At 39.4% G+C, this 16852-nt stretch overlaps 1 protein-coding gene across 3 annotated transcripts in view; it reads left to right on the forward strand.

Moving 5' to 3' along the window:
* The window catches only part of DEAF1 (DEAF1 transcription factor), a 32768-nt gene that overhangs the window by 3661 nt on the left and 12255 nt on the right, over nucleotides 1-16852 (forward strand). For 2 of the 3 annotated variants that reach the window (XM_039322035.1, XM_039322034.1), the window contains exons 2-9: nucleotides 177-274; nucleotides 2874-3003; nucleotides 4911-5057; nucleotides 5674-5813; nucleotides 7162-7227; nucleotides 9527-9653; nucleotides 10721-10849; nucleotides 14850-14981. In XM_039322035.1, the coding sequence (XP_039177969.1) occupies nucleotides 177-274; nucleotides 2874-3003; nucleotides 4911-5057; nucleotides 5674-5813; nucleotides 7162-7227; nucleotides 9527-9653; nucleotides 10721-10849; nucleotides 14850-14981 (969 nt within the window). Of the gene's footprint in view, nucleotides 1-176; nucleotides 275-2873; nucleotides 3004-4395; nucleotides 4873-4910; nucleotides 5058-5673; nucleotides 5814-7161; nucleotides 7228-9526; nucleotides 9654-10720; nucleotides 10850-14849; nucleotides 14982-16852 lie in introns of those variants that run through there. The other variant, XM_039322036.1, reaches the window with a different exon arrangement.

Genomic DNA, 16852 nt, shown 5'->3' on the forward strand with positions numbered 1-16852 from the left:
TTTATATAAATACTGGAAATCAACAGATAATGAAAATTGTATCCTCAGGAGGGAATCAGTATGAAGATATCATTCTATAATGTCTTATTTAACAGAACGTGCATATTTGCTTCTTGGATTTTGGTAGTTCTGAAGGAAGATATCACAGCAAATATTATTTGGATCATGTTTTACAGAAGTAACCACAGTAACAGTAGCCAATGTGGGTGCCTCTGCAGACAATGTATTCACTACCTCTGTGGCAAATGCAGCATCAATATCAGGACATGTATTGGTAAGATCAGGTTTACTTAATCTTACAATATTTAGCTTTGCATATTCAGTATTTCCTTTGTGGTAGAAAGTATCTATTGTAAATGTGTGTTGTAGCTATGAAGGTTTATTATGTGATCAAATTGCACAGATTTGTATTAGCAAGGTTTGTACTGGGGATGAGCAGAATAAATATGACTGGATTTTCACAACACTGTAGGCTATCAGTTACTTAGATTGGCTAGCTTGCAATTCAGTGTATTGTATGAATCCAGGTAAATATTTAATTTAATTCATCACAGTTAAACATGGATTAACATCTTGTGACATTTTCTTCTTTATTGTTGTTCGCGCACAAAGAAATTCTTTCACTCTACATAGGGTTACCCTTGAAAATTATCCAGAAGCTACGCAGTGGCATGAGCGGTTTTAGGCATTCCTAGAGTTGTGCATGTAACATCTCTGCTGTGTGAGTGGCATTGGATGCTAGTTTGCTTCTGGGTCCAATTCAAGATATTGTTTATCACTTTTAAAGCTCTTCATGGCATGGGACAATGTTACATAAGGAAGAGTCTTATCCCTATTTTATTGACCCGTCCCCCCCCATTTAGGCAGGGACAGTATGTTGCCTAGCCCATCAGTCAATTTCATCTGATAGGGTCTAGGACAGTGGTTCTCAACCTTTTTAATGCCGTGACCCCCAACCGGTCGTAAGTCGAGGACTACTCAACCGGTGCAGCACCGTTTGCAGAATGGGACTTTTGGCGGGCTCAGCAGGGCAGAGACAGCCTGGACAATTCCTATTGGCTTTTGAAAGCCAATAGAATTAGACTCTATTCAAGAGAGTCTATTCTATGGCTTTCAAAAGCCAATAGAATAAAAGGGAGTAGCACAGCTAAGGAAAAGGGGAAAAAAATGGTGGACTGCGTTGTTTGGCGACCCCCATGAAATGGTCGTTCGACCCCAAATGGGGTCCCGACCCACAGGTTGAGAACCACTGGTCTAGGAAGAGAACCTTCTCTGTAGTTGCACTTCCCCTGCTCTCTCGGCCTTCCAGGCCTTCCAGAAGAGAGTCAAAACCTAGCTCCACCAATTGGCATGGGATTCTAACAGTGGCATGCAACTTGGGGATGGCTGGTGGCTTGAAGGGTTGTTGCTCCCTCTGCCCTTTTAACTTTTCTGCTACAGTATATACTTGTTTATTGTTTTTAATTTTGTTCTAATTCTGTTTTTTTAACTATATTGTTTTATATTGTCATATAGTTTCATTTGTAAACCATCCAGAGTCATGCAGATGAGATGGCCAGTGTAGAAATTTGATTGATTAATTGATTAAATAAATAAATACCGGCTCTCCAGTTAAATGGAGCCAAATTTCAGCCATGTCCCTTAGAAGAGAGCCGCACCTAATTGTTAATAAATGTATAAAACAGGGGTCTTCAAAGTTGGCCCTTTTATGACTTCTGAACTTCAACTCCCAAAATTCCTCAGCCAGGCACGCTGGCTGAGGAATTCTGGGAGTTGAAGTCCACAAGTCATAAAAGGGCCAACTTTGAAGACCCCTGGTATAAAACCTTAATGTTATGTTATAATACTTGTGGTACATCTGGTTCTGCTGACACCATTAGCTTCATTGGGTCCCTTTCCTCTGGCTAACACAGAACAAAACGTTAGTTAACGTGTATTTTGTACTGTCAGGGTCTAGATTACTAAATCTCCCGAGGCAAGGAGGTTTTATACTGATTCAGTATAAAATGCCATAGGCGTGACTAAAATAATGATAATAAATAGAGCTTGCAATGGCTGTTCTATTTCAGTGTGACTCAGCCTTCGCTACATAATGTAATGAATATCTTCAGACTTTAAATGAGTTCAAGGCATCAAAACCATATATATCAGTTTTGATTAAACTCATGTCTGTTGTCTCTGAGAAATGCTATAAAACTGGTGAAGTGCCAGTTGACTGGAGAAAGGCAATTATCTTTATTTTCAGAAGGGGAATAGAAGGAAGACAGAACTACACATCAGTCAGTCTGGCATTTACCGGTAGTACCTGGGAAGATTCGAAAGTGAACCATAATGCAACCAATCTATAAGCATTTTGAAAACAATGAATATTCGAAGTCAGCTTGGCTTTATGAAGAAATCTTGCCAGAGTAACCTTATTTCATTTTTTATCAGAAAATGTATTTAATAGATAACGGGAGTATTGGAAATGTATCTAAACTTGAGAAAAGTATTTATGTGATATTGTAAGTTTAGATTAATTAATATGTCTAAAGTGTATTTGCAGTTGTCCTGATAACTATACCCAGACAGTGCTTCTTAATGGTTCCTTATAAAATTGAAGTAATACATCAAACAGGGTGCTAAAGCTATTAATCATATGCCCAATATTCTTTTTTTTTTTTTAAATCAAGGAAGGAGAAAACAGAGTCGTAGTCTCCATACATTTGGATGTGGAAAACAGGGATTTGACTGTTCCTTTTACACTCTTCAGTATATGCAACTTGATATTTCCATGGGAATTTATTAGGAATCCTTACATATTAAGGAACATAAAAATCTAATCCTTTCAATAAGTTATACTATCTAAAGGTTTTTTTTTATTTCTTTTACAGTCTGGAAGAACAGCTCTTCAGATTGGGGACAGCTTAAATACTGAAAAGGCTACTCTGATTGTGGTTCACACAGATGGCACCATTGTGGAGAGTGCAGGTCTGAAGGGACCATCTGCACCTCTTACTACAGGTAAAATGTGAGCTGGGGGACCTTTTTAAAATGTCATATAGTAATACAGTATAAATTTATAACAGGTTTTCTTTTTCAACACTTCATAAGCAAGCTAATATTTAGTTAGCAGAATGTCTTGTTTTTCATTCCATCCCTTTTCAAAGTTGCTTGAGTGGGAAAGGAGGGTCCTGTAATCCAATGACCTACAGCAGCCAAGATAGCCAAACTACATCTAGTACCTATGAGAAACTAGTCATTTTTTTTATAATTCTAAAATTCTATAGTAAAAGTTAATACTTCAAATTTAACTCAACCCTTAGTCTGTTTATAACTTTCTCAAATCAAAATCTTGTTTAGCCTTTTGCTGTTTATTTCAAATTCTTTAAGCTCTTAAGCTTGTAATTAATTTTTCTTTTGTTCAGAATATATGCTAAACTTACCTGGCAACTTTTCAATTTTGTTGTTTTGAAGATCTCTTATAGCTTTAAGATGATTAATAGGCAATTTCTGAAAGTGATTAGAAAGTAAAGCTTGCGAATTTAGTGTCCTTTAAAAGGTTATGTCACAGTTGCAAGCAATCTCTGAGGGAGGTGGGCGGTTAAGAAATATAAAAATATAAATGAAAAGCATGGATAAAAACAGGATCGACAACATGATCACCAACGTCTGATAACGGATATGGCACAAGAAGAAGAAGAAAAAGAATATATCTCCTGGCACTCAAACCCCCAGAAGACCACATTCCTGTGATCTCCTCATGAGAATCAACTATCTGGACTGATCAGTATTTTCTGCCTTTTAGGGAGCCATTAAGACACAAAAACATCTTACTTATTTATTAGCTATTGCAGTGTAGAGGGATAAGCAAACTTAGGCCAGTTTGCATACTATATAACAGTGTTTCTCAACCTTGACAATTTTAAGGCATGTGGACTTCAACTCCCAGAATTCCACAGACAGCATTGCTGGCTGTGGAATTCTGGGAGTTGAAGTCCACATGCCTTAAAATTGTCAAGGTTGAGAAACACTGCTATATAAGCACTGCATTTCAGTCACTGTCCCCCTCTTCTGGAATAGTATCTCTCTGACATGCAATCCGCCTCCTCCCTCCTGGTCTTTAGAAATTTGATGATAACATGGCTGTTTTGTCAAGCCAGGGAGGCTGGATCATTATGACAGTCCCTCCAGATGAGATGGATTGTTTATTTTGAATACATCTCCCACTTTTATGTAATTCAGTGGTTCTCAACCTTTCTAATGCCGTGACCCCATAATACAGTTCCCCATGTTGTGGTGACCCCCAAGTGGGTGTGGCCACCAATAAGAGGGAGTAGGACAGCTAGGGAAAAGGGAAAAAAATGGCGGACAGCGTGGTTTGGCGACCCCTGTGAAATGGTCATTTGACCCCAAATGGGGTCCCGACCCACAGGTTGAGAACCACTGATGTAATTGTAATATATAGTGTTGTTTTTAATTAGTTTTATATTTATTTTTAATCCCAGTTACATACTGGGAAATTGTATGCTGCTCAGGTTGGTTAATTGGAATAGTCCATAAGCCCTGTAAGTAAATAAATAAAGAAGTAAGCATCCTGTGTTGCTTCAGTAATAGCTGAGATATGGAGATGACATGGAACTTACAAGATACAGTTATTTCCTGTATCAGTGCTATTGTCTCCTGAGAGGAATAATAAAAGTATGGCAGGTAATGACAATGAAAATCCTTTCTACATGGATTCCATATTTCAAAAATTAGAGGGGATTTAATATTCATTTTTCTTCTTTTAACTATTGAAAGAATGAATTGTTCTCTTTTTTTTTAATTGACTACCTATCATTTTGAGGATCACGGTTTTGGCTTTCTAAAGGAAATGCAGGAATGGAAACGGTATGTTAAGACTTTGTTACCTTCCCTTTAATTTGAAGGATCTCAGTCCCCCCCTACTCAATTAACATCTGGTCAAGAAAAAGGTGGGACAAAATATAACTGGGACCCTTCAGTGTATGATAATGAGCTGCCTGTGCGATGTCGAAATATCAGCGGGATATTGTACAAAAACCGACTTGGTTCAGGTGAGGAATTTCATCCTATATTTTTCTGATCCCTGTCTTAGAGTTATGACAGAGTCTGTTTTTAATTTGATAGCAATGCAAATGTGGAATATAACTTAAGGAGAATTCCCTGCCTATATTCACTGTTCTCCTGTCCTCCAAAATTCCATCCAGATAACACCTTGGTCTGTTCTGAGAGTGAAGGGAGGAAATATTATCTTGGATACAAGTCACTGCATGCCTCATGCTATCTAAATGATAGCTATTTGCCCACTTTTCAGTATGATATGATACCTATTCCGTATCAAATTCATTCCAAACCATTAACATTGTTAGCAATTAAAAGTGGATGAATTGCCCAGAAGAAATTCTTCCCTAGACTTCATGTAATTCACCTCAGTGTTGTGGTTAGCTGTGAATGGGAAGAGAAGGAAAATGGACACTTGCATTGTCATGAAAGTGAATGCTCCCTTTTGTGAAACCATTAAGAGTGTTTATATTGGGAAGGCATTTTTTTTAATGGGAAGGGAACTATTAGTCTGCAGTTTGTGGGGAAAGCTTTTTGCAGATTTGTGTAAAACATTTGTGTAAAACAATTATTAAGCAGGAGTTGTTTCTTTGTTTGATCCTGTACTAGGTGGTCGAGGTCGCTGTATTAAGCAAGGGGACAACTGGTACAGCCCCACTGAATTTGAAGCTATGGCTGGAAGGGCCAGTAGCAAAGACTGGAAAAGAAGCATTCGTTATGCTGGGAGGCCAATACAGTGCCTTATTCATGTGAGATTACTTAGCATCTTTTTCTTCCTCCTGCCATATATGCCAAAATAAATACTACTGAATTCTAAATAAATTCTAAATACTAAATAAATACACATGGATTATGACCTTTGAAAAGAGTTTCATCATGTGCTGTATTTGTACTTATGTTTATACCAGGGGTCCCCAACCCCTGGTCTGTGGACCAGTACTGGGCTGCGGCATGCTAGCAACTGGTCCGCACAAACAAGGAAAGCCCCATCCACAGGATGCAGGCATGCCCCCTCTGGTCCGCGGAAAAACCTTTCTCCATGGTGCCCAAAAGGTTGGGGACCTCTGGTTTATGCAACATATTTCTTGAAAATGGAGAAGACCTCCAGCAAGGTCTTACTTAGGATAAAAATGACCAGACAATATATGTGGGAGTCGGGGAAGCAGTAAAAAAACTTTTGTAAGACACCCTTTGTGCATATCCGGCATGTTAATCCCTTACTGGGTAAGCAACATTATACGAAGCACAGGAAAAGAGAAGGAATGAATAAGCAATATATTGAAAGTGGGAGATGAGAGAAAAGAAAAGAAAATCTAACTAGTTTCTGGTAGTAGCGACCTTTCAGTATTCTTTTCACCACACAGTCGTATTTCATGACATCGTTTCATAAATTCCCTGTACTTTAGACAGCTCCCTATTTGCATTATTTGTGGTTCTTTAGCATCTGGAGAGTGTATGCTGTAACGAAGCATGACAGTGGTGGACTCAGAGGTGGGGGAACAGGACCGCAGGATAGGATACTAGATTGGTTGGCGTACTTTAAAGCTGTGTGACAACCAAGCTCTCAATGCTTGGAGAACTAGGAAGGGCTTCCTTGTTGTATTAATGCTGGATGGGTGTCAGTTTTTCCAACCTAAGATTGCTCTTTTCCGGTTTTAATATTTTAAGTAAAGCTTGTTATAAGATAAAATACAAACTGAAACAAAAGTCAGGAGAGAGGAAGAAGGAAAAGAAAGAAGAGAGCTTCAAAGAGAAAGGAAACAAAAGCAGTGATTGTCAACTCTTTTCAATGAATTAACAGCATTACAGCATTAACTTTTTGCTTTACATTTCAAATCATTTCTGTAACAACAAAATCAGTCTGGTCATCAAAACCTAAGCTCAAGTTTTCATTGTTTTTTCAGTTTCGAGCACAAAGTCCAGAAGCAATTTCCAAGTAACAACAAAACAACATAGATTCTTCTCTTTCATTAAAACTTTTGCCATCTCCACCAGCTTTATCATCTTTACTATCCATTCTTCCGTGATGGGAATTAGTGTGTCTTGCCATCCTTGTGCATATAAGATTCCTAATACTGCTCTTTTCCATCAATTCAGGATGGAATACTAAATCCCCATGCAGCCTCATGCACTTGCGCTGCATGTTGTGATGACATGAGTCTGGTGAGTCTACAGCTGCTGCTTGGATTACTTGATGATGGGCTGAACTGCTAGGTGCTGGTTATCACACAGAGATGATTTATAAATACTTTGGGCTGAAAGGTCCTTTGCTGGACAGGGAAAGGCAGCAAGGATACAAATGGGTCCTATCACCGTTTCCGATTGATATCCTCCTCTAATTATTGCAGTAGCAGGCTTTTAGGTAAAACAAATTATTACCGGGTTTTACTTAGTTTTGGTAGAAGATTATTAACAATAAGCATCCACTTTTGCTTTAAAAATATATTTAAAATCTGTGGTATAATGTGAGGCATTCAGAAATGAGCATTCCCTATGAGAACTTCCATCCTCTTGAACTGTTTACTTTTCTCCCCCCCTCCCCAACAAGCCCCTCCATGAGATTAGCTCCTTCCCTTACTACATTTTGGAATTTATTGGAAATCTGGTTGCCCTGCAGAGCCTTTGGGGACTCGGGAGTAAAACAAAATTACCTTTGGAGTAGGTAGAGAAATTGTCGCAATGGGTACTGGGCAGTCTGTTATAATTCTGTTATTGAACAGGGGATTTTCTCGGCTTATGTTATTTTGTGATTAGATGGATTAGATTTATTTATTAACCTTTTAAGCATCCCAATAATCAATTTGTAGTCAGTTTATAGTAAAAAAAGCACAATTCGAATTTAAACTTATCAAGTGAATCAAACGAACAATCAAAATAAATGCACCCACGAACCAGGCAGCAGCAAAGCAGTTACCAAAATCTAAAACTATATGATTTAAATTGCAGTCTAAAGATCCTGGAAAAATTGAAAAAAAAAAAAAGGCTTCATTTGGCACCAAAATGAGGTCACTGTGGGTGCCACTTCAGCCTCTCTGGGAACGACATTCCAAACAGGGATAGGCTCTCTCCCTTGTAGAAACTCCATCTCACCCCATCATTATTGGACAGTTTTTTCTGGCTGAAGTGGCATAGAAGTGCTAGCAATAAATAAATAAATATTTGGCATGATTTTTTTGGTCATTATTGTGAAGGTTGCTAGGTATAGGCAGGCAGGAATCTCAAGAGAAAGTTGGCTCCACTTTCTCTTAAAAGGAAAAAGTTACTCTTTCAGCAAAGCCTACATCTTCCCCATCCAGATGTATTCCAAATCTGCTGAACTGTACTTTTTGTCAATCGTAACCAGTCAGCGTATAGCATTTTATATTATATTGAACTGCGGTGACTATCAGACCCAGAGCAAGCAGTGTGGGAAATTGTAGTCCACCACACAAGGATCGTTGACACTTGAAAGCAGCTCGTTGGCAAAAAGTCAGAGTTGTTACATGAAAAACTGGTTGTCATGGTTCCGACAGATGAAACTCTTCAAAGAACTTCGAGGCATTGTTTACCTTAAAGAATCTTTATTTTGAGTAGAATAGCATCGGCACTGATATAATCGAAGCCAAAAACTAAATTTCCCTCCCCTGAGCACATAGTATCAAAGCACAATTCCCTCCTCCAATTAACAGTTATAAATCATATTCCCCAGTTAGCTTGAAGTGTTGGCTTCCTCTCCCTTTCTCCAGCCCACCAATTCCTTATCAGCTCTGGTTACAATAACCTTGTTTCTCACGCTGGGTCCAGCGTTGTTATGTCTAGCTGGACTCTCGCTCACATTCCCCCTCCCAGCATCATCTAACTGTAAAAGCAAAAGGTAAAAGATGGCTACATTTCCATCTGTTGTCAATGCAAAAACATCCGATGTTAGCAGCGTTGACACTGGACTTAGAGAAATATTGGGGCCTTCAAATTCTCAGATTTCACTCACATTGTGATCCTTTAAAGAATGTCATCTAACATGAAATGAAAATAATTTGGAGTACGTTATCAGAGTTGTCCTTTTATTTGAATTAAAAAAATAGCATATTATTTGAATTGAAATGTTCAATATGTTATTCAATACATTATTCAATAATGTTCAATGTATTGAATATTATTGAAGTTTCTTGTGCACGACAGCAATAGCAACTGAGCACTGAGCTGTCTGATAATATTATTTATAATGAAAGGATTTCATATTTATCAGAATTGTGGATGTAAGAAGATAGGGCTGAGTGGCTTTGGACTGGGATGCTTTGTCTGCAATATATAAATCTTTTAGATCCTGTTTTCAGTTCATTGGGTCAAGAAATCAGTTTTCTTTGGTGAAGCAAGCTATACAAGGTTTAGGTTATGTCCACTAGCAAAAAACAAACAAACATTAATTCTATCTCCAGAAAGAATTACTGCCATATTCTGATGTTGGTTGCTTTCTTTTTATCAGAGTGGTCCTGTAAGACTGTTTGTCCCCTATAAAAGAAGAAAAAAAGAGAATGAGTTGCCTACAACTCCAGTGAAGAAGGATTCCCCCAAAAACATCACCCTGCTTCCTGGAACCGCTGCCACCACATGTAAGGGTTCCATGCGATATTCACAGATGAATCCCAACTGTCATTTAACATTTAGCGTTGTTTTTAAAATGACAAAAATTTCCGTTTCAAAAACTGATATGCAGGTCCTGAGGTTTTGCTTGAGAAAAAATACGGGAAACCAGAACTTGCTGTCAAGCTTTACGTTTTTATTCAGCTGAAGAAAGAACGGGCTTCTCTACAAAGAGACAAAAGCCCCAAATATCGGAAAAGCCTTATTTTTATACCTACTTTGATTACATAAGCAATTCACCCAGCAAAGCTGATACACATAAGATAAAGACTTCGCCCTTTAAGGCTGGCACACTATAGATAAGAAGGAAGAAAGCAGTAGTAGCTAGTATGTTCCCTTATGGGTGTTTTCCCCCCGAGACACCATATGTTCACTGTTGGATGGTTTGGGTGTTTCCCCAAGACACCAGCTGTTACCGGGTGGGTTAGAATATTGGATATTTTCTTTGCGGTCCTTTCATGACCCTGCATTCATGGGCCTGCAAGTGGCCAGAGAGAGCTAGGCCATCTGCACGTATTCACAATTGATACTGTCCCCTAAGTCCTGGTCATCAAAACAATTAAATATTCAATGATCACTTTGTAAGAAAAAGCCTTTCCTCCTTTTCATCTTTGTCATTTTAGTATAAATTGCAAACCATCTTAAGTTTCCCTTTTGGTACCCTTAATCCTTGTTTGGTCTTTAATTACTAACTGGTGGTTATAATTGGAGTAATAACATCAAGAAAACATTTGCAAATGTTACTTAAAGTCTTATCCTCTGTATTTAATTTTAAGGTTTGCTTTCCATCTTAATCAAATGTGTTCTTTTTCGCCCTGAGCTGTCTTTTCGGTCTGTTGAACTGGCAAGCTTTTAGCCTTATTAATTTGGCTTGTTCTGTTTCTTTCACTAAGGGAAGAATGATTGTTTTGGGAAAGTTATCTCTATAAGCTCGGTGGGGTGTTAGTGCTGATTAGAAACAAAACCGGGGTCATCCCTTGATCCCTAAGTATTAGTATTCTACTTCATTCTGAAAATATTTTCATCATTTTTTTAGTCACTGTGACTCCTTCAGGACAGATTACGACTTCTGGAACATTGACCTTTGATCGTACAGCAGCTGTGGAGGCCACGGCGATTATCTCAGAAAGTCCATCCCAAGGTGATGTTTTCACTGGTACCACTGGTGAGTAAGACAAAGCCACATCCACACGTAATCAGGATACTTCTTTAAAGGAGTCATCGGGCAGTGCTGAAAGAAGATAGAAAACTTGATTAATAGCAGAAAAATAGAAAATTCTTATCAGTGAGTTCAGTGGGATTTATTCTCATATACAGGTGTACAAGATTGCAATGTAAAACAATTGCTTTAATCTAATGCCCAGCCTCAGGAATGAATCACAGATTATATTGTTGGAAGGGGTCATTTAAGCCAGGGGTCTTCAAACTTGGCCTTTTTATGACTTGTAGGAATTCTGGGAGTTGAAGTCCACAAGTCATAAAAGGGCCAAGTTTGAAGACCCCTGATTTAAGCTATTGAGCCCAATCCTCTGATGAAGGCAGGGCTCTAAATCAAAACAATTCAGAGAGAAGGTTCTGCAGTTCTGCTTGAGACACATCTAAGGAAGGAGAGTCCCTTAACCTCTGTAGGTAACTGATGCTCCCACTGTCAGGAAGTTTTTCCCAAGATTTAGTTGGAGCTTGCCTTTCTGTAGCTTAAATCTGTTATCTGCATCCCTTATATACAGCAACAGAGAACGTGCCTTAGCTTTCTTCTGATACCCTTTTCACTTCTTGAAGAATGCTTACTCCTTACTTTTTTTCAAGCCTGAATAACATCATATTCTTCATTCTCTCTTTATAAGACTAGCTTTTGGACATCCTCAGAGCCCTTGTCTGAACTTATTCTAGTTTTCTGAAATCTTATTAAAGTATTTTGCTTATTCAGAGCTCACCCTAGAAGTGGGGTCTGAACAACAACCAAAAAAGGGATGGATTCCTTCTCATGATTTGGAAATTATATGAAATTGCAATTTGCCTTCCCCCTCCCAACCACCTCACATTGGTAACCCATGTTCAGTTTGTAACAGTTTGTCGTCGTAAGCTGAGGTAATCCTCAGCTTACGACCACAATTGAGATGAGAATTTCTATTGCCAAGCAAATGGGTGGCGCCTGATTTTACTACATGTTTGCCACAATTGTTAAGTGAATCACTACAGTCATTAAGCAAACTCAGCTTCCCCTATTATTTTGCTTGTCAGAAGATAGCTAGGAAAGTCACCGTTGGCAATCAAATGACTCTAGGATGCTGCAACCATCATAAATACATTCTGGTTGCCAAGTGCCCAAATTTTGATCAAATAATTGTGGAGAGGCTATGATAGTCATAAGTGTGAGGACTGGTTATAAGTCAATTTTTCCACTGCTGTTGTAATTTTGAATGGTTACTAAACAAATGGTTGTAAATCAAGGACCATGTGTACTTCAAAATCTGTTTCACAATTATCATCAAACCGGATAGCCTGCATTTATTTCTGTTTCTTATTTTTTTTTAGTTTTGCACATGCCTTGTAAATTGCAATTTCTTATTTTCAGCCCACTTCTGTGACCTGTCAAGATTGTTTTGGACTTTAATTCTGAATTTGAGCATGTTAGCTTTTTGCTGTTGCTGTTTACAATTTTATATATTCTGAGCTTTCACTTTCCTGGCATCAGGTCTACAATTCTGGGCTACCTGTATGTATCTTCCTTTGTTTTGTCAAACTTTCTATCCAAAAGAATATCTTTTTTGTTTTCAGATCTTTGTTTACACCTATAGTGTCTTATTTTTTTCACTTATTGAAATTATTTGCCATTGTGCTTTTGACATCTCCTTTTTAAGAATTCCTATCCATTCTGAGGTGCTTTTATAATTAGTTTCTCTTTTCATGGACTCATATTTATTTTCTTAGTTTATAAAAAAACTTTTTTAAAGTCCAGGATTTGCATTCAGATCCGCTCATCTTAATTTTATTTAAGAAATCTTTTAAGAACTTAAGCATAATGTGATCAACTTTCACCAGTGTTACTGCTGCTTTGGCTCTTTCCTTGGCTATATCTTGTTGAATGATTAGTATCAGGTCAGAGATGGCTGCTTCTCCAGTGCCTTGCTCCACTCACTAAAAGAAAAAAGGTTTTAGTAAGATGTGTCAGGAATTTCCTGGAAGGACCATACTCTATGGAGTTTGACTCTCAAACAGATTTTGAGATAATTAAAGTCCTCCATCCCTAGTACTTCATGCTGCTTTGAAAGATTTGCAATTTGCTTTTGTAGAACAGCATCCATATTTTTTTCCCTTGGCTGGACAAGGATAATAGACATTATAATATTGCTTTTATTTGCTTCTTCCATTATTTTAATCTAAGTGCTGTCTAATATCGAGTTCATTTACCTGGATTTCTGATACTTGCAACATAAAGTACATTGGCTTTGTTCTCCAACTTGAATTATTTATAAAAATAATAAAGGAGGGAAAAATAATAAAGATAAATGACAACGCTGCTAACATCGGATGTTTTTGCTTTGACAATAGATGGAGATGCAGCCATTTTCTTTTTTTCGCTTTTAGAGTTAGATGATGCTGGGGAGGGGGGATGTGCATGAGAGTTCAGCTAAACATAATAATACTGAACCTAGCATGAGAATCAAGGTTGTTGAAATAAGAGATGATAAGAATTGGTGGGCTGGAGAGCTGGAGGGAAAGCCCACGCTTTAAACTAATTGGGGAATGTGATTATGACTGTTAATTTGAAGAGGGAATTGTGCTTTGATACTATGTGCTCAAGGGGGGGAATCCAGTTTTTGGCTTTGATTATGTTAGTGCCGATATTATGCTTCTCGAATAAAGATTCTTTAAGGTAAACAATGCCTCAAAGTTCTTTGAAGAGTTTCATCTGTCGGAACCATGACAATAAAGATAAATCCTGACAAGACAGAATCATATTAATGGACTGATTTTCTGTCCATTTTAGTGTTAGTTTGTCTAGATCAGTGATGGAGAACCTTTTAGAGGCCGAGTGCCCAAACTGCAACCCAAAACCCACTTATGCATCGTCGGGTACTGGGTGGATGTGGCCCATTGGGTGGCTGTGGCTGCAGTGGTAACGGCAGACTGGGTGGGACTAAAAAGTTCAACCAATCAATTCCAACTTTGTAAGATCTTTTTTTTTCCCGCAAGAAGTTGAAATTGACTGATTGATTGAACCTTTTTTTTTTTTTACACAGTGGTGGAGGTCTAAAGCGAAAAGGTTTTATAAAACGCAGCTAAAGGCCTAGGACTGGGGCGATGGCACGTGTGCCCACAGAGAGGGTTCTGAGTGCCGCCTCTGGCACCCGTGCCATAGGTTCGCCACCACTGGTGTAGATTAAGAATGGCTTAAAACCATTTTTAAAAAGTTGTAGGCAAAAAAAAAACAAAACCTCAAGTGGACATACTTAATAAATTGCATCACATGCAAGATATAAACATATTTTAAACAGCTGCAAAATATGGACTGAGGGATCCTCTCCGAACTTGATGGTTTTCTTGCAGAGGTTTCATTACGCAAACTAGTTAACAACATCAGTGCAGGAAATGTCTGCAGAAAGCAATCCAGCTCAGAGAGCACTGAGGACCCCTCCTTTCAACCGTGAGCTACAATATTCTCCTTTATTGATAAAATACGGATTTAAACATTATTAGGAAACTTTTATGTAAAGTATTTTTAAAATGATAACAAAGAATAAGGGCTAAACCTCTTACCAATACGTAGAAGTCTGCAGCCCTTGACACATTGTCTTGCCTAAGGATAAATACTGCACGTCTCTTTTTAAATTACCCAGATAATCCCGTCTTTGGGAGGATTTATGTATCACAAAATCATTTTATTTCTGACCATCTCGCTGGTGTTCTCATTTTGGGATTAGCAGTTTCCTTGATTCTAGTTTTAATTATTCAGATTGAAGCTGAAATGTATTTAGATTAAATAATAAATGCAGGAACTGGAGCATATTTTGATTTTATCTTGTAATAAACTATCTTTCTGGCTAAATTCCTTTTTCAGAACTGTCTTATTTTCCTTAATGCCTTCTTACCTTTTGTGAACTTCCAAGATGTAACATCCAAACCAATTCCTTTAGTGTCTGACTGTAGTCTCTTCTCAACAGTGCAAGATACAAACCTTCAGCCGCAACCTTGTCGGGTCAGTCATCCAGAGCCTCACTATCCAAGTTATCAAGACAGTTGTCAGATTTCAGCATTTCCCGAAGCAGCTTTGCCAACTTCTCACCCCAAAATTGGTAAGACTTCTTTTGTCTCTTAAAATAATCCCCGCATTGTTAAATTATATAATTTCAGTATTTTTCTGCCTGGGAGTAAATACAGTCATCTTTTGGAAAAATAGTAAGTCACCTGGGGGATGTAGGTGTGCTTGGGGGCTGCTGATGTTCTCAGGTAGGAGGAAAAGAGTGGGAATTATAGGTGGAGGGATGAAAATCCTTGGATATGAAGAAAGCACTGTCAAGGATCCAATTCAAGTGCAATGTTGTGTTAGAACTGTTGTTCTACACAGGCCAGATGATTGAGCCTTTGGAGATTGAAGCCATTATACCCTGGTAGTGATTGTGTTAAGGCAGTTGCCAACTCAGGTGTAGTTTTCAACTTCCTCGGGAACTGGGACTTTTAATTTGACTTGCACTGGAAAATTATGGAGCTCCCTTGAATGAGCAAATATTTCCTGGGAATATCTCTAGGTCAGGGGTAGGCAATCTTGGCTCTTTTATGACTCGTGGACTTCAACTCCCAGAATTCCTGAGCCAGCCATGCTGAGGGGAAATGGAGAGGTTTCCATGCTGAGCCATGCTGGCTCAGGAATTCTGGGAGTCGAAGTCCACCAGTCATAAAAGAGCCAAGGTTGCCTACCCCTGATCTAGGTCATAGCTCCGAACCCTCCCAGCCCCTCCCCCCCAATATGGTTCCTTGGTTTAGAGAAGAATTATTGCTGTCTTAAGAGGAGATGGAAAACTTCACACAGAGGCGCCATGAAGCTATCAGTTATACCATTTTGAATTTTTTAAGGTTTCCTGCATGAATATAGTGAGGTTTTAAAAGGATTTTGACAAGACAAGGGCACGCTCTTTCATGCAAAAGTGACAGACCATCACTTGAGGGCTATCTTACCACCCTCCCCATCTATGCCCTTTGGGCCGTCTGCATCCCTAGCTGACATTCACCATCTTCTTGCTCCCACCTTCTGACCCAGCCCGACCCTTTGTGAGACAGCTGTGGCCGCACAAGGCTTTCTCCCCAGTGTCGTGCACAGCACCTGCCTCGCAAAGAGCCAGGCTGGATGCCTTCTCAGCAACTAAGAGCAAGAAGACGCTGAAAGCCAGATGGGGTGATGATATGCAGAGCAGCAGGGGCCTTGGAGTACAAGGTGGCGAGAGCAGCTGGGACAGGACTGGGGGGGGGGCTAAAATTTTGGACTGCTGGGCCGGCTGGGGCTGGGTTTTGCGATACAGAAGGCTTCTGAGGGGTCAAGAAGCTCTTCACAGTGCAAAGCCAAGCCTTTCGCAGAAGCTCTTAGCACTCTTTGTGGGGCACTGCTGGGCTGGTGAGCGGCTTCCTAGGAAGCCCATCATCATGGTGCAAAGCCCTTAGCAGTGGAAGCCTGGTCCAGCAGTGCAGTGCAAAGGGGCTTCCTGGAGCTGCAGTTCTGGGATTCCCAGGATATGACCGTTTTGTGCCATGCTGCTGGGGCAGCTGAGGGTTCCATGGGCAGTGCGCTGCACTGCGGCTTAAGAGCTTCTTGCTGCCCAACAGTGGCATGCCAAGAAGCTCCCAAGCGGCAGTGCATTTTTTCCTTGGCCTCCCTGAGCTTGTGATGCATCACAGCACACCCACATGTGTGTGTGTGTGGTCTATGCTGGGCTTCCCTCCTCCCTTGCGGCATCCTTGTGTTCCTTATCCAGGACTCTCTCTGCTGCCCATTTAACAACCCTGGAGTTAATATCTGCAGTTATGACGGCAACTGAGACTGGTGTGATTGCTGCTGCTAAACGAGGTGGTCATGTGATGTCATGCTTTATGACGGTATGGCTTAGCAACAGAAATTCAGTTGTAAGTTAGGATCATGGACCATGCCCCTGCAGTCCAGAGAGGAAGGGCTGCC

Source organism: Crotalus tigris, unplaced genomic scaffold, assembly GCF_016545835.1.
Source record: "Crotalus tigris isolate CLP2741 ecotype Arizona unplaced genomic scaffold, ASM1654583v1 scf7180000023830.6690815, whole genome shotgun sequence".
NCBI lineage: Eukaryota > Metazoa > Chordata > Lepidosauria > Squamata > Viperidae > Crotalus > Crotalus tigris.